Genomic DNA, 22,828 nt, shown 5'->3' with positions numbered 1-22,828 from the left:
TGGGGTTGTTTTGCCTGATGCCTTATAAGCCTGAGAAATACACAGACAAATCCAATTAGCCAGTGTCACTTTGTATATAGGTTTTCCCATGTATGAAGGAGCAAATGACACAAAGAGTTGATCAGCCTTACGAACATCTTTGGTCCTGTGCAGGTAAAAACTCAACTGTCTATGTATGTCTAGTGTATGCAACATGTATTCTCCCTTATTTTGAAAATTTTTGAAAAACACTGGCAGATTGATAGTTTGATTGATATTTGCCAGAGATGCCACTTTTGGTAAGAAAGACGGGTTAGTCCTGAGAGACACGCTGTCATTGTGGAAAATAAGATAGGGAGGTTTCATGCACAAAGCTTGGAGCTCTGAAACCCTTTTAGCAGAAGTTATGTCCACCAAGAATGCTGTTTTCCAGGACAGAAAATTAAGGGGTACAGAAGCTGCAGGTTCAAAAGGAGGTTTCGTTAAGGCTTGCAGAACAAAGGTTAAGTCCCAAGGGGGAGTCACGGATTTCACTGGTGGCTTGAGAAGGAAAACGCCACGCAAGAATGTCTTACACAAGTTTGTAGATGCTAGAGATCCTAATCCGTCTCCCACATGAAAATGGGATATTGCTGCCAACTGTACTTTTACCGTTGATGCACTGGCCCCTTGTTCAAAAATCATGGACAAAAAATCCAAGACTGTAGGAATCGGAACAGTAAAGGGGTTGAGACCTTGGCTGTTAGCTCAGATAGAAAATCGTTTCCACTTGCTATTATAGATTTTCCTGGTGGACGGTTTATGAGCCGCTACCAGAATAGTTTTCACTGGTGACGAGATACCGGGAGTCCTTGCCATTAGTGGAACTGGATCAACCAAGCTGCGAGCTTGAGGTTTACCAGGTTCGGTGTTGGGCACCCCATTGGGTGCGATATCAGATCTGGAATAGGATCCAGGATTAAAGGGGAGGAGAGACTGTGAGACCGTAGGTATGGAAACCAGATTTGACGAGGCCAGAATGGGGCTATGAGGATAATTTTGCTCCCCAACCATGCGGCTTTCTGAATGAACTTCGCCATGAGCGGAAGCGGGGAGTAAGCATAGAGTAGACCGGGAGGCCAAGCATGAATCAGAGCGTCCCTGGGGCTCTCCCCTTCTGGGGAAAGAATTGCGAAGAACTCGCTGCATTTTGTGTTTTGGGGGGTAGCAAAAAGATCACAGCGAGGCCAACCCCACTTGTGAAAAATTTCCTTCGCAACTTTCGGATTGAGAGACCACTCGTAAGGACTGAGAATTCCTCGACTCAATTTGTCCACCAGAATGTTGGATCGTCCCGGAATGTGCGTTGCTATCAGAAAGCGGTTGGTGGATATCGCCCATTCCCAAACTCTCATGGCTTCTCGACAAAAAGGGTAGGATCTGGTTCCCCCTTGTTTGTTTATATACCAGACCACTGACATATTGTCTGTCTGTATTGCAATCGTTCCTAGAGGTAGAAGGTCTTGGAGAGCCTGCAACGCTAGAAGCACCGCCCTCATCTCCAGAACATTTATGTGCAAGGCGGTCTCCGACATGGTTAACGTGACCTGTGGGGGGGGGGATCACAAAGGGTCTCCCTTGCCTGCGTTCTAGGGAGTGAAGCCACCAAAGGAGGGATTCCCTGCAAACTCTGCTCAGGGGGATAGGAGTGTTCAATGGGTGGAGTAACAGTGACCATTGAACTTGGTGTGTCCACTGTAATATATACATCCTTAGGCGAGCATGGAGAGAGAGGCCAATAGCCGCTGCCATCGAGCCTAGTGCTCTCAGGACTAACTCTGCCGGCGGAGCTTTGGTGCGAAGAAGAGCCAAAACCTGGAGTGAGAGGCTGGACAGCCTGTCCGAGGTCAAGAAGGCCCGAGAAGTTCGGGAATCTAGCCTGGCTCCTATAAAATCTAATGCTTGCATAGGATGAAGAAAGGATTTCAGTATGTTGACTGAGATGCCCAAGCTGTCGGCAAGAGACAGCACATAGTCTCTCGTGGTACAAAGTTGATGCCTGTTGGATGCTGTGAGGAGCCAGTCATCTAGGTACGGAAAGACCCTTATGCTCTGAAGCCTCAGGTGGGCTGCAACCACTGCCATGACTTTAGTGAACACCCTGGGGGCTGAGGTGAGTCCGAACGGAAGGACCCTGAACTGGTAATGACTGGCCCCTAGCCAGAAGCGGAGGAACCTCCTGGACCGTCTGTCCATTAGGATGTGGTAGTACGCATCCTTGAGGTCTATACAGCACATCCAGTCATTCTCCTGCATTAAGGGGAGAATAGATTGTAGAGCGACTATCCGAAATTTTTCTTTGGGGACAAACATGTTCAGGGCGGACAAGTCTAGAATGGGCCTGAGGTCCCCCGTCTTTTTTGGCACTAAAAAGAACCTTGAGTAGTAGCCCAATCCGGATTGGTCTGGGGGGACCCACTGCATGGCTCTTTTTTCTAACAAATTTGAAATCTCTATGGTCGCTGCCTCTCTTTGATTGAGTGGGACATCGGGGAGGCAACCACCTGAGGGAGGACGAAATAGAAAGGGAATTTTGTAGCCTCTGGATATAATTCAGAGCACCCATCAATCGTTCGTGATGGACTCCCACACTGACAGGTGCTTCGTTAAACGCCCCCCGACTGCCTCCAGAGCTGGACAGTCGGGTAAGCCCTCAGGGCTGCTGCGCGGGTCTCTCGGAGAAAGGCTCCCTAGACCCAAAGTTACGCGGTCCCCCTCTGCCTCTGGGCCGGCGTCCACCCTGCCCTCCTCTGTCTCTGGAGGGTGTGGAGTCCGAAGCTGGATAGGATTGTTGAGACTTGCAGAACCACAGCTTCTTTTGCCCCCTCTGATTCCTTGAGAAGGAACGTTGAGGGCTCGAGAAGCGGACTCCGACGGCAGACAGCGTCTTCCCGTCCTTCTCGCTTCGGACTAGTGTATCGTGTACGGTCTTGCCAAAAAGCGAAGAGCCGTCAAAGGGTGCGTTTGCGAAGGACGCCTTGAAAGGTTCCGCGAAATTACAAAGACGGAGCCAGGCGTGACGTCTCAAGACAACACCTGCCCCGCTGGCCCTTGCGGCTCCCTCCGTAGCATAAGACAGTAGCCACATGGACGTATTTGAAATGGACTTGAGAGTGGCCATACGTGTCGAGAACACGGTTTTGTCCTCGACCGACATGGACTCAGGTGGAGCTGCAGTGTATTCCTTGATCAAATCCCGTTGCAGCCTGATGACATGCGCCATATAATTCCGCTCCCTCACGGAGAAGGTTGCTGAAGCAAAGGTCCGCTTCCCTATACGGTCCAGCACCCGGGACTCCTTGTCCGGTGGGTGGACCGTGGAGCTCTCCTGGGAGATTTCTCTCTTAGTGGCAGCAGCCACCAACATGGCATCAACTGGAGACCCTTTGGCCCAAGCCTGCCTGTCTGAAGGGGGGGCTAAGGATTTTATCCGGATGGCATGGGATAGGCTCCACGGTGTCGGGATCCTGCCAAGCCCTGGTAGTCAGGAGATCTACCAGGGGATCTGCCGGTGGGGACACCCAGGAGGTAGATGGGCCCGCTTCAAACGCCTCCAGAAATATGGACTCATCCGAGGAAGGTTTTTGGGCAGACCCCCCCCTCCCCCCCATTACCCAACATTTCCATGATGTCTCCAAAGGAGACATCCTCGGGAGGTGACCTTGGGGAACCTTCCCTTTCCTCTAAGTCCGTATCTGTGGTGACGGACTCGGGGGAGTCCATGTGCCTCCTTTTACACGTCCGTTTATGAGGCACCTCCTCTGTGGGACTGTTAGAAGAGGGCTCGTCAACGGCCTCTTGTTCCTCCGAGGGAACCAACTGGAGGGTCTGAGCAGGCTGTCCCAATGGAAGGATGATGGAAGTTAGACCCGTATGCAATGGGGGAGCGGAGGGATCCAAAGCCCGAGTCGGGGACCTGGAAGACCTCGACAGTACCCTCTCCACTACCTCGAACACCGAGGGAGAACTACTCTCTTCTGGCCCCGAGAGCAGTCTCCTCGGCTCCGAGATAGGGATCGGGGTCGGAGCTGAAGCCATCGGATCCGAAAGGGAGGTGCTCTCCGACATAGGCGGTGCCGAAGATGCACCCGCTCCGACGCCCGGCCCACGGCCCCGAGAGCTCGGATCCGAGATACTTGAGGGTATGATCGGCGTCGAGAAGGCTTGGGCCACCGGCGCCGACAAAACACCGGCTCCGAAAGGGCCTGGATCCGAAGACTCCAAAACCTGGATCCGGGTTGAAGAAGGAGAAATCGGGGCAAATATTGAAGCTGCACTTCCCCCCTGTGGAGGGGGGGGGGCAGGAGCACCCCCATCTGCATTTGGGTCTGCAAAAACCGACGCATCATCCTATCCATATCGGCGTCGGAGAGAGACCTAGTCGATCTAGAGGAGGTCATAGAGGCGGGCCTGGAGGGTCGCCTCGACGACCTCAAGGGTGATAAGAGCTCCTCCTCTGGCTCCAGTGAGAATGAAGGAGATCGGAGCCGAGAAGGAGAAGGTCTGGACACCCTCAGAGGCGATTTAACAATTTTTGAAGGCGGAGCCGAGGGATGAGGCTCGGCTCGCCTCTTGTGTCTGTGCTTCTCCCTGTGCTTTTCCCTAGAAGGAGAAGACTGAACTTCCTTCGTACTCAAGGCAGTAGTGGGAGGTTGAGTCCCAGCCTGAGTCGAGGGAATCAAGGGTGCCGAAGCTACCTGGGCAGCCTGCACCTTGGAGGGAGAGGAGGAAGAGGTCTCCTCTGGGGGAAGCAATCCCGCCAGAATAAGCCTGTTCCTCCTGTCCCTCACAGCCCGGGGGTTGAAGGCTGCACAAACCTGGCAGTCTGAAGACAAATGGACAACCCCCAGGCATATAACGCACTGAGTGTGGCCATTAGCTGGGGAAAGCTTATGGCCACACCCAGTGCACTTTGAAAAAATAGCTTTATGGCCTTCGGCCATTTTGCTGACACACACACTCACATGCCCAAACACCTAGGGGAAGGTTTAACTGAATAAAAACGCAATCCCAAAAACAAAAAAGGGCAGAGAAACACTCTAAATATTCTACTTTTTAACTTATTAAACTTTTAAGAAAAATCTCTTGAAAAAATTATTCACTTCCCTGTCTAAGCTCAAGAGATTTTCTCAAGACGCTTGTATTCAAGCCGTGGCAAAAAAACGATCTGAGGTAGTGTGGTGGTGACAGGGGATTGTGGGTAGAGGGGAGGAGCTAGGAGCTCGGATCTTGAAGCTTGGAAAGCTGCCAGTCGGATCCGAGACCCACAGGTTGCAGAACAAATGAAGTAACTACTTCAGATTTGTTCTTTTTCAGGGGAAGCCCAGCTTGGAAAGTACATTTCACTGAGTTTGATGTTTTTGTTAGCATTATAAACTCCTTACATACATAAATCTTGGCGACAACACATAAGAAATCAAGCATTAGCTTCCATTTCCAAGAAAAATAACAGAAAACAGCAGGCCTTGTAGAAGACAACCATCCAAGAAGTTTAACTTTCAGACATGATTATCTTATTCACTACAGTATTTTATTCAGACAGAATGTTGTGTGCTGTAAGAGGGAACTGTCAAACGTGTAGCTAAAATTTTGAAAGGATAGTGTGAAAGTAGGTAAAAGTGAAATAGAACTTGAAAATAAAAGCAATATTGTAATATTGTAAATATAATAAATAATTGAACTACATGTGGTTGCAAGGCTCCACTTATATTTGAATTACAAAACAAATCAATTGAAGGTTAAGCACATTATATAAAGAAACATTTTTGCAGTGGAGCAAGTTTCCCGGCACTCCCTAATATGAAGGGGCTACAGTTCCCACACCCTCTATACTAACTGCACTGTTGCAGAGACATGGAGAAAAGCCCATACAGTGAATAACTACTAGTACAGAGAAAGAAAATGTTTGATTAGCAATAAAGTATGGCTAAAAGTCTGAATGTATATTTGAGAAAAAGTCTGGCAAGAGGAATTGTACATAAAAGGTAAATCTGTGGTGTTTAAGCATGACAGCAAAGCACTATGTAATATAATATCTGAGTTTATGTTCAGAAGTTTGGATTTAAATTACAAACTGAGTGAGCCTGCATGGGTGTTTTGTCTCATGCAGGGTGCATACTAAAGCTTGTAAGTTAAATTTGTCTTAGCTGTGCTCATAAAGTGAAAAAGGTCTACAGAATTTTTTTTCAAATAGTAGCTCTGCAAGCTGCATTAAATCAAGCCAATATACTTGACAAAGATGCATGCACATCACCGGCATGATTAAAACAAATCAGTCAGTACAAATGGAAAATGATCATAAAAATGGAAATTACAGTTACTGCATTAAACCCCTACTGCACGTCTCGACTTATTTCTTATTCTGTCAGCTTCTCAAGTTTTACTATTAATGTTAAACAAGTGTCTGTTTGTTTCTGAATTTGTCTCTGACCTTGGGTGTTGAGTGTTATGCCCTAAAAATTTTCCCACACACACAACCTCTCAATCGTCCCGATTTTCACAGAATGCCCAGGCTTTTACTGCATATTTTTGGTCTGTTCCTCATAATATCTTTAGCTCCTGACAAAACGTTCGTTAGTGAAATACAACTTCAATAGTTTAATACCAAATGAAACTACTTTCACAGAGCACCATTGTTTGTGCGTACTTTAATAGTTTTTCAGCACTGCGAATGATGCTAGTTTTCATGCTTTACAGGCTTCCAGCAACAGAAAGCTTTATTTTTCCATTAAACAATGCCAGAGTACGATCTCACAACAAAGATCACCCACGTATTACAACGGCATTTCGTTTTCCCACTACTGGAGATTTTATCTGTGAAAGAGGTAAGCCTGATCAGTGATGATCCTTCTGGATAATGCATGTTGTTCAGAAGTGAAACCTCATATGAGAGCAGATCTCAGTCCCGACCAATAAACATCATAGAAACACTGTTCGCAAATCATAGTTGAGGATCAGAAAGAGAAGCGATTTCTTATTTTGAAGAGTGTAGTAATCATTGACTCCAAGAATAATTTAAAGGCCAAAAATGTAACAACCCGATCAAGTCAAAGGTAAAAAAAAAAAAAAAGCAGGTAGAAGAGGGAACAGGTCAGTTGAAACAACATAACCATACTTGTTAGGAATAAGGCGAGACGCATGGTAGGGGTTTAACGGAAAATGATTAGAATGGAAAATGAGACACATAAGTAGTACAGCAAGTGTGTGTGTGAGAGGGCAATTTTCATGTTCATAGAGACAATCAGTATAATTTGCTTGCTTGTACCGGCAATCAGGGCACTCAAGCACACTGTCACCAGTGGCTATGTCAGGGATATATCATCCATGCAGAATACCTGCAGCAGGAAATGAAAAAAGTACAGCAACACCTTAAGTATATGGAACAGCTACGTGCAACTGTTAAGCAAACTGAGCCCAGTTAACAGTGTGATAGCTGCTCTGAAACAGAATAAGTACAGAACCTGCAATACCTTAATAAATGAATTCTGAGGGAACATTTCTCTTTACAAACAGTAGAGGTGATTACTACTATGCTTAAAGCAAAATTCTTTCCAGTGCTAGACAATAACAAGTGGTTTTTGGAAAATTAAATTAGATTAAGCAATTTTCAAGCTTTGTACCTTTAACACACTATTAGTTTTATATAGATTTCCAAGACTTCCTTCTAGCATTAAACAGTAGAGGTGATTAAGTGATTACTACTATGCTTAAAGCAAAATTCTTTCCAGTGCTAGACAATAACAAGTGGTTTTTGTAAAATTAAATTAGATTAAGCAATTTTCAAGCTTTGTACCTTTAACACACTATTAGTTTTATATAGATTTCCAAGACTTCCTTCTAGCATTTTTGGCTCTAGATGTCTTTCAAAGAGCTGAAAAACATATGACAATAGTCCTGGAAGGGATTGTGAATATAACTGATGACATTCGTTTAGGGCTATACCAAGCAACATGACCCTAGACTGATTAATTACTAGACTGATTAACAGCACAAGGCTTACAGCTTAATCAAGCAAAATGTTAGATTGGCGAACCATCTCTGATATGACAAAAAGGGTAATTTTCTTACAGTTAATGGGCAGCAACCAGAAACAGGCATGGATCATACTACTGTAAATATGCAAGCACCAAAAGACAACAAACCTTCATTAATGTGATGGGAGTGGTATGATACTTGTGTAAATTCATACCTCACTTATCAAAAGTAAATGTACCTCTAAGAAAGCTACCTGAAAGCTATCTGAGCATGATGCAGTCTGCTAATGAACTGATGAACAAGTTAAATGTTTGTACAAGCTGAAGAGACTACTGACTACCACATGTGCATGTTAATATTTATTTACTTATTACCTATAACTCTTCAAGTGGATGCAAGCTAGAAAGAGATGGGAACAGTACTACTGCAGGACAGAAAACCATCTAATTACATGTTAAGAATTTTGACAGATGTGCAAACCAGATAAGCTCATACTGAGAAACAATTGACAACCATAGTCTTTGGATGTCAGAAATTCCATGGTATGTGCTTGGGAGACAAATATTAGAATCAAATCAACTTTTGCAAATTTTACATTGTTTGCATAAGGCAGGTGTAAAATTGCAAAGAATGTTGTTGTTGTTTCAGAAATTTAAAGCCAGAGAGAGAAATATGCATTTTGCTGACATTTTAAATACAGCTTATCTGATTGAATATAGAAAGATTTGCTAGAAGAAGACCTAGGAATTCTGTAGGCTGTGACACCAATTCCAGTAACTCTTGGGAATGTACAATAATTGAGGACAGCTGGAAGAGATGATATAGAAATTCAGCTGTTAACTCATTCCTTGCAATGGATCTTTGGATATTTGTATGATAATTTCAGGCGTTGCTGTCTGAAGTTTTTGCAACATCAAGTTATACTTCACAGTTCAAACAATTATCTGTAGAGCCATAACTGTTCCTTAACTCACTCACTCCAATGGAGTTCAAGAAGTTTGTGTTGTAACTTCCAATAGGTGGAGCCTAAGCCTTTTGACAGAATCAAATTACGTCTTCACATTTCAACCAAATGTTCATATCTTGGGAACTATAGTGGTTATGAAAGAAGTATAAATTGCAAACTCTTCAGCACAAACTATTTTTATAGTGTTAGTATTCTTTATGTTCTAGGTCTTAAACACAATTTTATAATTCACAGTAAACACAGTAACTATTACATTTGTTGTTCTTCTTCTTCTTCTTTTGGCTTTTCCCGGTTAGGGGTCACCACAGCGGAACTCCGGTCCGCTAATGATTGGCACTAGAATTTTATAGTGCCGAGGTGCCAGCCCGATGCCCAACCTTCAACGAATAATATTTTGAAAACAACATACAATATCTCGGCAACCACTCAAGTTACACACATACTGTCAGCAGAATTTTATTTATCTAGCCAAGAGCATTCACATGAGAATAAGGAGTTCTGTCTGTGTTACCTGTTTGTTGATATATTTAGAAAAATGTGAAAATTATAGCTATATATATTAATATCATAAAAACAACTGTTAATATCTATTTACCTTTAGAGGTCAAATGTTAATGCAGTTGAGTTTGCCATTGTATAAACTTTAAGTTGAAATCTTTTAAAATCTTGTACATAGCATGGTTTTGGAATTATTGATGCAAATATGAACAAGCAATATTTGATGCCTAGAGGAGTCAGTAGGAGTTAACTGCAGATGCACCTGGAGGCGTCACTCAGATATAATGAGTTAAGAAGTGTGAATTGCAAATTGTTTATCAGAAACTAATGTTTATAGTGGCCACATTTATTAGATTCTATGTTTACACTAGACATTATAAGTCACAATAAAGACTGTAAATATTAATTTTACATTTTTGTGTACAACTTACAGTATCTTGGTAACCATTCAAACCACTCATATTGTCAACAACATTTTGTTCACTGAACTATGAGATTTCATATGAGGCAAAGAAGTTATTCCCAAGTTACTTGGTTGTTGACATATTTACAGAAATTTAAAAATCATGACAATATACATAAGTGGTATATGAACAATACTTAATATTTCTTAACTGCATTATTGGGAGATGAAGTATCAATACAGCTGTGTTGCCCATCATCTACGTTTTAATATGAAGTCTAGCATTTACTGACATGTTATTTGGAATTATTAATACACGTATGAACAGGAAATATTAGATGTCTAGAAGTGTTGTTAGGATGACAGTAGAGAAACACCTGGAGGTATCACTGGGGTTTAATGAGTTAAGGGAAGCCATAATGTTGAGATGGCTAAAAAAAGTCAGAAGCATCTACTTCCATTATTTTAGTCAGAGCTACCTGGTGGTGTGAACCTTGGCTCTAGAGGATTGTCACTGTTGTAGTGACACCCTAACCCCATGTGCAAAAATAGGATAAGGGGTTGTGGATGGATGGATACATTCAGGGAAGTGCTGTTGTTTATTCAGGGATTTACTGCTTAAAGGTGAAAAATCACAAATGGCGAATCAAATGCCACTGCAAATCCATGAGTCTCATCGAGGAATATGTAAGCATAGGGGGGAAAGTTTATACTAATACTGCATATCCAAACTGTTGAACTCTATTTCAAACTCAATCAGAACTGTATGCAGCCTCCATGCATTTAAGTCCTCTCTCAAAGAATTTCTCACTAACTCATGGCTATGCCCATGCAACTCACCTGTTTGATATATGCTAGCAAATACTTTACATTCTTGCTGACCTAACCTCTCATCATACTATCTATCTACACCTTTCAATACCTGCCCTTTCCACACTCTTAGGTTAGACTTGTATCTTATTATTTTTATTTCGTAGTGTAGCAGACTTTATTTCTAATACTTTTGTATATGCTGATTGTGATATTTAATCATTTTTTTTTCTTTTTATTATTACATCACTAGTGTCTCCTCGTGCTTCATTGTAGCCTATGTATATATATATATATATATATATATATATATATATATATATATATATATATATATATATATATATATATATATCTGGGGTCTATATCAGCATATTGAATGCTGAAAATGCCGAATGCGATACCATCAAACTGAAATGTTTGAAATCTCGAAAGAGCGAACTGACGGAACATCGATTTCTTTTCCAGGGAAAGAAATTGGTATTCTGTGCAAAAAAAAAAAAATTTCAATACTTTAAACACTGATAGAAGTGGGGGGCTTTGCCCCCACACCCCCCAACGTGGGGGGCTGCCACCCACACCCTCCCTTCTTAAATATACCAACTCCGAGACCAAACCAGAGTGGAGGAAATAGCAAACTCCGATGATGGCCCACCGATTTCTTTCCCCTGGAAAAGAAATCGATGTTCCATCAGTTCGCTCTTCATAGATTTCGAACATTTCAGTTCAATGAAATTAAATTCTTTGTTTTCAACATTCGAAATGCTGATAGGAACCCTATATATATGTGTGTACGTGTGTGTGTGTGTTTTTATTACATCCATATTAGTGTTTTATTCAATGTTATTTAGCTCTCTGTAGTTTTTCTCCCCAGGTCTCCACTGACAATGGGTATTTATTACCCAGTCAAACTTTACCTGTCAACTGCTATGATTCACATGCAACGCTGTGATTTTGGTTCTCAGATTTACCCTTGCTTCTCCTAGCTTTACTGATTTTGTGTATAAAGTTAGACCTCTTTGAAGATATATTATTAAAATAGAAAATAAAGTCTCTATACAAATACTCTTTATCACTAACTGTTATCCAGAGGTCTGGCTAGGGTGGGATGAAAGGCGTGGCCAACACAGGTGCAAGATCTTAGGGGGTATGATAGGGAGATGCTGATCTCAGGAGTTAGGACACTACCAGTATTCAGAAATGAATGCTGATACTGCATTAGCAGTCAGGGTGAAGCATTCTTAAAGTAAGCAAGTGTAAGACATCAACTCGGAGCAAAATATATATATTTCTTTAGCTCCTCAACTCAGAGAAGAACACTTTTTTTGGTTCATCAACTTCGAGTTTAGGGGACACCAGAATGGGGAGCTGCAAGGGGCACCAGAAAAGCTAGTTATGACTCTGCTGTTATCAAGAATTATATGAATACTATCTCCTTTGAAATATAAGAAAGTGCACCTCTTTCTGACCCTCTGCTATGATTTTTAACAGCCAGTGCTATAATTTGTAATGCTCAGGAGTTGAGAAGTATGAACAGAAGTAACTGCAGACAATTCATCAGCAAAGCTATCACGTCAAGGCATAAAATCTTGGATGGTTAAGATACTTGAAATATATATTTCATGAATATATGACAATGCTTTTGCTAACTGAAGAACTGAAACATTAAAATCTGACTTCAGGAACAGTTACTGATTCTGCAAATACTGCCTCCTGTTTTGCTGCTAAGACTAGTGATTCAATATCTTCCACTAATGGCTATAATACCAGATATGGTACACTTACCAAGAATGCTCTCCAGTTCAGTAAACATACAAGATGAATGCAGTTAATAGAATTAATTAACTTGGGTGTATCTCTAATTTTGAACATTGTCTCATGACTCAATAGAACAGAATAAAACTTTTTCTAAGTTTCCAACTAAATAATTGTACAAAGTATATAACACACACACAAATATGCATAAACAAGCATACGCACAAATGCAGTCTAAGGTGCATGTAACCTTACTTTTCTAATAAAGGGGAGTGCAGTATACCTGTATGAAAGTAGTGTTACTTGGGATGCAAGTCATGTGATCCATGGGCTCTGGGCATGTGTATCCTTGAGATAGCAACACGCATGTCTCATGTCTCCTCACTGCTAAGTCCTTATGCCTACACAAGGTGTCTTATACAGTATCACTTCCAAAATTTCAAATCTTAAGTCTAGAAGACTTAACAATGTCCAAACTGTCTGAAACAAATGTGATATCCAGAGACTACTGAGTTACAGCCAAGCTAATCATCACAGAAGATAAATCTATAGTAAAAGCAGATACTGAGTCAGTGTTTGAATTAGAAAAAAGGGAAATAAGACCACTTTTCAACCTTCTGCTTTATTTTCTTGTGGTTGAGTAATGTTTGTTCCTTTAACATATGATAAAGACAGAGTAACGTTTCCCTCAAAAATATTAGTATGGAGAATACAAAATGCTATATGAAATCTGAATTTCCATTTTACCCAATTCTTTTTATCCAAAAGGTGAAACTGTAAAACCACTTGCTTTTTTCTCTGATAAGAGTAAGTTGAAAAGAAAGTAGATGTCACAAAATGTGTATGCCCAGTTTTAATCCAAATAAAAAGCAAAACTGACAGCATTTCTAACCAGACACAGCACTACACTTAAAGCATGTAAGATGATAGTAAGAAAGCACTACTGATGGCATTTGAGATCACCTCCTTTTCACCACTGCCTGAATTTGCCGAAGGGACAGTCCTTCGATGAAAGACCATAGGAAAGATTTCTACCGCAGCAGTAGCTACTTGTTATGTCAATTCAGGATGTATCTTAAGGGTTCAACAGGATCGGTCTACTTCTGGCATCAAGATAGATAAAAATAACGTATGTGGTACCTTGTGCAACAACCCTCCTTGAAATACTCTTAGAATTTTAACACTAAGCTTGAAATCCAGCTTTCTGTAAAACAACTTAAATTCTTTGCTTCAATTCTGGTTTTAATAGTGGAAGCTAAAGGAATAGACTATTTTCTGTGCAGAATTTTCATGATCCCAGGTAGCTTAGTTATTCTGATTTACAAATCCAGAAAGATACAGTTACATCTGCCACACCTCCAGTAAACTGCCATTGTCAAAAGTCAGCCTTTGCTTAGTCAAACTGTAAAGCAAATCAGTATGGATTTTGAAGTTACAATTAATCATAAACATACTCACTAGCTGAAATTTATGACCAAATCCAAGCCATTCCTTTTCAATAAGCACTTCAAATCCTCTGATTGTGCGGTAGTAACCATCCAGCATTACCATGGCAAGTGAGGTGAGCTGAGCTGTACGGTCCCAGCCATCACTGCAGTGCACGACTACAGAAGTCTTTCCTGATTCCACTTTATCTGCAATTCTGAGAGCTCCTGCAAGAATCAGCTGCAATTGAAGCAAACATGAAATTAAATGCAATCCATTTTTTGTGAAACAGAAATTTCTGTACTTCAACCCTCAATATGTAAGTCCTGTTACATGAATAACCAATGTTCCAGACAATAGAAAATAAGTAGACAATATGTCAAAATGTATGTATGGCATAAAACAATTCAATAATTAAGACCATTCAGTAGAAACTTAGTCAAGTTCATAAAAAAATAATTTCTTGTAGGCTAATTGGAAACCTCCAGGTAATTCAAACAAAACTGGGAGTTCAGCTCTTTAAAAGTAAAAGGAACAATTCCAATGGTTCCATACAGATAACTCAAATCTGAAAAATTAAAAGACATCTTTAGGTGAACTGAGTACACCCCCCCCCCCCATATGTGAGGAGCTCACATAGATCTGTGCTAAATATAACAAACCCTAAGGTTAATCTACAAATGATGGGTTGCTATGCAATCTGACTCTGTCATTATGGAAGACTAGAGGCCATGGAGCTCAATAATCCACCTAGTTAAAAAGATAATTTGACTGCTGGTTTAAAGGGAGCGTGATTCAGTTTTTCCAACAAATAATTTAGGTCCCATGGTGAAGTCTCTGTTCTCATCAGGGGATGCTTATGTGGAGACCTCTTGATAAACTTTTAATGTTTATAAGAATGCTAAAGGGTGGTCCATGGATCGTCTGAAATGGCTGACAAATGTACTTTCACTCAGAGAGAAGCTAGGCCTGCATCAAACTGCTCAGATAAGAAGAAGCGTAGTACAGCTACGTGAAAGCGCTTGTGTGTTTTTGCTCCAAATAAAGAAGCTTCCATTACCAGTGACTATCTCCGTGTGGTGACTCCAGTGGATTTTGTGTCTTTCTGCTCAGATAAATACTGCAGAATCAGACACATTTCTACAAGTCTGAGGTCTTGACTCCTCCTTTGCCATCACAGGGAAAATTGTCTTCTATTTTGCAAAGTAGGACTTCCAAATACTAGGTCTGCTAGACTCACCCAGATTGTTAAGCATGCTGCTTGAGAATACATAATGTATGCGTTGCAGGGCTAAATCATCCACACTGTCATTGAGGGAATGTACTAGTTTGGGTGTACCAAGGACCTCTTGCACTGTGTCAAGAAGTACAAATGTTCAGGCAGGATTACTAGTTTCTCTGTTGCCATCCAAATTTACAGTCAGAATCAATGCTGTCTTTTCCAATAAGGCGCTCTCAACAACATTTTTGGCCTCTCTTCCCTTTCCTTCTGGATCATCCTAAGGATAGAGGGAATCAGAGATAACCATAAGGAAACAGACCTACCCAATTCAAGTAGAAGATATCTGTTGTCAGCCTTCAGGCATGGTGCAGAATTTCCCCAACTATTTGTTGCTCAGAGAAGACAAAAAGGGCTATTTTTGATACACACCTTATGAATGAGTCTTAAAAGTACCCCTGTCAAACATCTATTCATGAGGGTCTGTCATAGTTTCACTCAGCTGTTAGGTTAAGATAGAATATAAAATAAACTAAGTCTTCCTTAACTGCAGGGCTACATCTCATGACTAGCCTGCAAATAGTGTAAGAGTGTGTTCTCCCGTTTATATATCACATCACTGTTGTATTGTTTATGAGGAGATACAGCACTCCTGGTTTTCAGACTGGCTTGAAAGCCATGAGTGTCAAGATCACTGCCATCATTTCCTTTATACTGATATGTCTGTTGACCATACAGGTCTTTCAAGTGTCCTGAACTTTTAGATGGGATTAGTGGGTACTCGGACTGAGTTTGACGTATCTGTAGCAGGAGTCTGAATGTTAGCCACCTGTTTGAACAGAAAATTTTTTTACAGAGCACAAGAGAAGTTATTTCTTTCATGACCTGTCAAAGGATGACTTGAACTACTACCTGTTACATGTTAAAGTGTGCATACGCATTTCAATGTGACAGTCTGACATGTCATGGCAATGTGACCTAGACAACTTCAGTGTTGAGCTGCTTTTAAGTTTTAAAGGACAGATGTGTTAGGGCTAGATTTGGTATGTACCCATTAATAATTGCTGAAGGTTTTACTAAAAACTACCTAAGGGTTACTGAGATATGGCTTCTTATACATGGGTAGTGAATGCAGATCTTTACAGGTATTTCAGAGTGACAGTTTTCCAGACTCAACTGTACTTGGTTTTTGTTAGGTATGAGTATATGGCTTCTGTTTTAGGTGAGGACTGCAATGCATACTTGCTACACATCTGAGGTAACATCATTTGAGAAGTGAAATCATATATAATTTCTCTAGAATTATTTTTATCTATCAATGGAACAATTCCACCACTAAAATTCCCTATAATAACATAGCAACACAGCTGCCCTTACTTCACAGCTGAACTGCATTTAGTTCCTTAAGGGTGGAATGGTAGTCTTAGGTGTAGTATGTACCTAACTGTCCAAGTGTAAGTCTCTAAATTTTTTACTAATAAATACCAAAGGTGACTGAGATGTTACTTCCAAGATGGCTTAGTTTCAGCTCTCCCAAGATGAAAAAAAAGAAATTGAGAAATAATAATTAGTAATTCTGCCAGCCTGAGTAAAATTCAGTTACTGGCTAGTAAGTATACTGTCTGGATGCCAACAAAGAAGACATTTAGAGATCCTGAAAGAAAATCAACTACATGAATCAGTGTCAGTGCAACAACAGGTAGCATACTTGGCTTAGGTGCAGAAGGTTGTGAGTTTTACTACCGCACAAGGTATATCAATACCTGACACTGCACTGCAGTATGAGGGGGGGGTACAGCACTCCTCAGTACATTGTTCTTTGGATGAGAGATTAAAATGAGGCCCCATATGCTTGGGTTGGTGATAGCTCAAGTGGATGTAAAAGATCCCACAGCACTTATCGAAAAGAGTAGAGGTCCTTTATTTATATACAAAAATAACTCTTATTTACAAAATATTTACAAATGTACAAACATATAGAGATACAAATCTGTTCATGCATATTCATAATTTCCTCTACAATCTTAAGAAATTTTCATCCCTATTAGACCCCTACGCCTTTTTCCATAACTACCACCTAATTTTACTTAATATTGTTGCTAAAATCCATTTACCACTAAACAAATTTTCATTTATTCTTTAATTCTCTAGAACCCATATAACATAAAACAACTTATCTATTCTTTTAACATATTATTTATTTCTATTATTATAATATCCATATTGAATCAAATCCATACTTTTACTCTTTTATATTTCAAAAACACATGTTCTTTTTATATGGCATATTTCCTTTTACTGGCAATTTATCTATTACCAGTCTCCACAAAAAATCTTGGCATTCAGTTTTCTGATTACACCATTTGCTTATTTTTATAACTTTAATTGTTTTCTCTATTAGATTTTCCCATGGTTTTACATATTAATGTTTTATCATTGCATTCTTATACCATACTTTTTTCTATATCATCACTTTTTATTTTCCATAATTTTTTTTTTCTTGGTAACATTTTATTTCTACCTTTATACACTCTTTTTCTCTTTTTACAATACTCCAAAATTTATCAAAACAAATTTTCATTTATTCTTTAATTCTCTAGAACCCATATAACATAAAACAACTTATCTATTCTTTTAACATATTATTTATTTCTATTATTATAATATCCATATTGAATCAAATCCATATTTATTTTATTCATTTATTTTACATTTTTGAAAAAAAAAAATCTTCTTTACATAGTTTTTCTCATAACATTTTTACTCTTTTATATTTCAAAAACACATGTTCTTTTTATATGGCATATTTCCTTTTACTGGCAATTTATCTATTACCAGTCTCCACAAAAAATCTTGGCATTCAGTTTTCTGATTACACCATTTGCTTATTTTTATAGCTTTAATTGTTTTCTCTATTAGATTTTCCCATGGTTTTACATATTAATGTTTTATCATTGCATTCTTATACCATACTTTTTTCTATATCATCACTTTTTATTTTCCATAATTTTTTTTTTCTTGGTAACATTTTATTTCTACATTTATACACTCTTTTTCTCTTTTTACAATACTCCAAAATTTATCATACTTATATTTATACAATTTTACATCTTTTTCATTTATCCACTTTAACACTTTGTACAAATTTAATGAAGCAGCATATATCGCTGGGTTAATTAACCCTAGACCCCCATCTTTATTTACATACAAAACTACTCTTTTTACTAGGTTTAATCTACAACCCCATGCAAACAAACAAACAAATATATATCTGCAATAATTTATTTTCAAATACTGTTGACAACATAAGTATTTTTGCTAAGTATGCTATTTTTCCCATCAGTACTGAATTTATCAAATAATCCTTTTTCTGAATGACAATTACATGTTCTCCAGAAAAACAGATTTGTTTTAGTTCTTCTATTGTTTTTTTACTGAATTATATTTACATCTTTATTCCCAAATTTGATATCTAACTCAGAAAATTCATTCATTGTAAAATATATACCCCCTATCTTACTGCATTACCTAAACATTTAACTTTTTCTTTAAATAAAGCCATCCCTATCAACTCTAGATATTTGTTTGTACAAAGTATGACTTTTTTATCAAAATGTTTATTTTTTGCAATTATGTCACCTGCAAATATTAACATAACTAGAAGTCTTAACCCTTCATGTGTTATTTACCCTGCCTCCTTTGTTTTGTAATTTATATCACATTCCTAACTAATGCAAAGAGTATACAACTCACTGGACATTACTGTCTTACACCACTCTTCATATGTATCTCTTAGCTTAACCATCCATCCATCCATCCATCCATCCATCCATCCATCCATCCACAACCCCCTTTCCAATTTTTTGTACATGGGGTGACAGTGTCACTTCAACAGTGATAAGCATCTAGAGCCAAGGTTCACACCATTTACAAGTATTTTTACTTTATTATTACTTTATGCTAACACAATTTCCTAACTTTCTCACTTACATTCTTTCAATACTACCCATAAGATTTCATGTCCAATTGTGTCAAATGTCTTAAGGTATCCTGTCATGATTTATGCTTCTTCTGTTCTATTCATTATATCATCCACAACTTCTCTATCATTAATAATTCTTGACAACCCTTACCCTTTATATTATATATACTAGCTTCCATAATATTTTCCATTTTAGTTTCAAATCTCTTTTACATTATTTTCGTCTTATCATCATTATTATTCAATACTACTGGTCTTCAGTTTTTAAATTGTCCTCTGTCCTCCATCTTCCATATGAATTTAAGTATTCCACTACATAATTCTTTATATATAAAACCTTAATTTAACTATTCATTCAAAATCTTTAAAAATATTTGTTTTGTCAATCCCTTACACTTGTATACATTTCATAGCCTATTTCATTTAGTTCTGCAGCTGAATCTACATTTACTTGTCCTAATACTTTAGCTCATTTAAAGAAATCTCATTTTCCACTTATTTTCTTTCTCTGTTAACTATTTTACTTTCCACATTTTACTCACTACCTTCTTTTTTTCTTTAAACATTTGTTGTACATATTGTACTACACTATTCATAATCTTTTCCTGAGTTCTTCTACTTCTCGCATTACATTATTTCTCTCATTACATTACCATTTTCCTTTACTAATCTGTTTAAGTAACTCAATACTTCTCTTTTTCTTTGTAAAAAAATATTTGCTTATATAATACTTGATTTCATTCATATAATTGCTTTTCTGTGGCAAAATAATTTCTATCATTATGTTCTAAATATCCCAATGCATCATTTTATGTTTTTATATTTTTATATTTTGTTTACTTTTCTCACATCATGTTGCTACTGTAAAAACATTTTTTACATATTTTCCTCATCTACCATTCAGACCCATTTTTTATAAAATGTTCTCATATTAATATGCCCTTTCCATAACTGTATTACTAATCTTTTTCCTTCTTCATTCCATGCTTTCTCATTTATACTTTTTCTTCCTTTGTCTATTTTACATATTCCTTGTTTTCTATATATCTAGCCATAATGCAAGACAATCAGAAAATCTTGTTTTAACTACCTCTTCTTCTCCTGTAACTAAACCTTCTGATAATATAAAATAATTTATTTCAGCTTTATACATACCCTTTTTATAAGTAAAAGAATTTTTGTTCCAAAGTTTTAACTTACCACATCTTATAACTTATAACATTTTTCTTATATAATTTCCTGTCTTTTGACTCTTAAATCACATTTAAATTGCCCTGCTATTATGTTCATATTTATCACTACATAGTCTTAAAATCTGATGAAATAAGCTTCCCCTTTCTTTACAATTAGTATAAGCATATAATGTTATAATTCTATATACTTGTTCATTCTGTTTTAAATCTACAGTGGTTAACCTTCTCATTTTTGCCAAAGTTACATCTAATATCTTGACTGTATTTCTACAGAGTACAGCTATTCCAGAACATCTCTCGTTTTAAAAATTCCAGATTATCTTTCCTTCCCATAGATTATTTGTAATCTTTATTTGTTAAAAAAATTGTGTCTTTAATATAATTGCATCTACATCACATGTATTACATCACTCCAAAATCCCTATTCTTCTTACTATAGTCTTAATACTATTCATATTTACACAAAGCACTCTAAAATTTTAGTTTTCCTTTTCCTTAGATACATGGTTTTATAAGGTCATAGCTAATTACTAGGCTAACTTTCCTAACAGGCCATTCTAAGCCTAGCCAATTTCCCTCTCAAAGGTGAGAATCAAACATTGTACCTTGTGTCTGTGAGTCAAACACCTTTATTATACAATGACCCCCCCATTAATATTCCAAAACGTGCACGCTGAGTGGTCAGCGTGCAAGTTGTAAATCAGACTTATTCTAATGGAAAAAGGTCCGGTTGCCCGGACTTTTTCCATTAGCATAAGTCTTTTTTTACAGCAATGGAGAATGCAAGATCTCTGTTGCTTTTTAGATACCTTCTCGCTATGTTAAAGCAGCTTAACATGGTGAGGCAGCTTTAAAAAAGTAATGGAGATCTTCGTTTCTCCGTTGCTTTTTTTAAAGCTGTCTCGCTATGTTAAATGGGTTTAACATAGCGAGGCAGCTTTAAAAAAAGCAACAGAGATTCTCCGTTGCTTTTTTTAAAGATGTTGCGCTATATTAAACTCCTTTAACATAGTGAGACACTCTGTAAAAAGCAACGGAGATCTTGCTTTCTCCGTTGCTTCCACCCACAGCTCTGATGCACTGCGTAAGCATAAGCATGCGCAGTACATCAGAACTGCCACAGAATACCAGACAGCTGTGGAAGGGCAGCAAATAGGCATTATACAATGCCATTATTTAAGAAAGTAAGTATTTTTTTTCTTAAATAATGTCATTGCATAATAGCAATAACCCACTTTTGGCTGTAGGTAATGCTGGATTTACCCACGGTTGTTTTTGTTTGGCCACTCGGGCTTCACCCTCATGACCAAACCACACCAACCTTGGGTAAAATCTAGCATTACCCACAACCAGGTGTGGGTTATTGCTATATTATACCAACCCTCAATCGTTAGCTGTATATATTCTTTTTCAACCTTTTCCTTTCTTTTTTCTTTTGTACTTATCCTTTTAAATTTTCTTTTTTCTGTATTTTACTCTTTTACCAATGTAATTGTTTTTCTTTTACTACCTCCCAATTTATGCCTTCCTCGTCACTTATTTCAGAACCTTCTTCTATGTCTTCTTTATTACTTTTTCTCATCTAATTTTTTCTATTTATAATACTTCTAAAATTTCTTCTCTTTGTTCATTTTTATATCTTTCTCTTTCTTTTTCCTTACTCTTATTTTAATTTTTGCAATCCATCCATAAATGTCCAATTTTGTTACATTTATAACATTTCAATTCTCATTTTTGCATCATGTCCCATTTCCCTACAAATATAACATTTTCTTTAGTAACAATTACTTATCAAATGTCCTTCATTTTCCCCATTTTTATGACACCCCATTCCCCTCCACATTTATCATGCTTGGTATATGTATAATTTTTTTCTCTTTCTATTGCTGACACAATATTACAGTCCCGGCCAACAGTTCATAAACCCCTTTGTCATAAACTTTTGCAATGTAGTTTTTAAGTGTTCTGTCAAAGTCTCTCTTTCTACCTCTGTTCGAAATTCTACATTAATTTTCTTTTTTTTTTTCGTTTCCCTGTTAAATGCTTTTATCACATAAAGATTCCATGGGTTACAGTCTTTCCTTGTTTCATATTATCTAAGAAAATTTTCCATTGAAAAATCAGTCTCAAATATAATGTCCCAAAATGTCTCTTTGTTAATACGGATATATGCTCTTATCTCATGTGCTTTTACACCCAAATGAGATATTAAATTGTCTCACACTTCACACCTGTCCACTTCTTTGTCTTCTTTACTTTAAATCCTTATCACGTACTCCTGTTTTTTATATTCTGCACCCTTATTTTCTGCTACTCCACTTTTACCATCTTTTTCTTTCTCTGCATATGTTTCCTTTTCCATCACACCACTATTCTTCGGAATTGTATCTGCATCCTCTTTTTGTATTTTGTCCATAATGTCCCCCAAGGAAATATCTCCTTCATTTTCTGGATCACTCTGCACCACCATTTCTTTAAGTAAATTTTACTACAACTCTCCCAACTGGATGGTTGTAATTATGCATCCATTTGCTGACTCAGCTCCATCAAAATTTCCTCAGCATCCTACACACATTTGTCAGTC

At 38.3% G+C, this 22,828-nt stretch overlaps 1 protein-coding gene across 1 annotated transcript in view; it reads right to left on the bottom strand.

Annotated features, from left to right (window-relative positions):
• Window positions 1-22,828, bottom strand: part of MTMR2 (myotubularin related protein 2) — an 853,325-nt gene that overhangs the window by 179,524 nt on the left and 650,973 nt on the right. The window contains exon 12 of the mRNA XM_044072012.1: window positions 13,884-14,090. Coding sequence (XP_043927947.1) covers window positions 13,884-14,090 — 207 coding nt within the window. The remainder of the gene's footprint in view (window positions 1-13,883; window positions 14,091-22,828) is intronic.

This window comes from Protopterus annectens, chromosome 5.part0 (assembly GCF_019279795.1).
Source record: "Protopterus annectens isolate FY-2018-M chromosome 5.part0, PAN1.0, whole genome shotgun sequence".
In the NCBI taxonomy this organism is placed as follows: Eukaryota; Metazoa; Chordata; order Ceratodontiformes; family Protopteridae; genus Protopterus; species Protopterus annectens.
The sequence above is the reverse complement of the archived record's forward strand: the minus strand, read 5'-3'. Positions and strand labels throughout refer to the sequence as shown.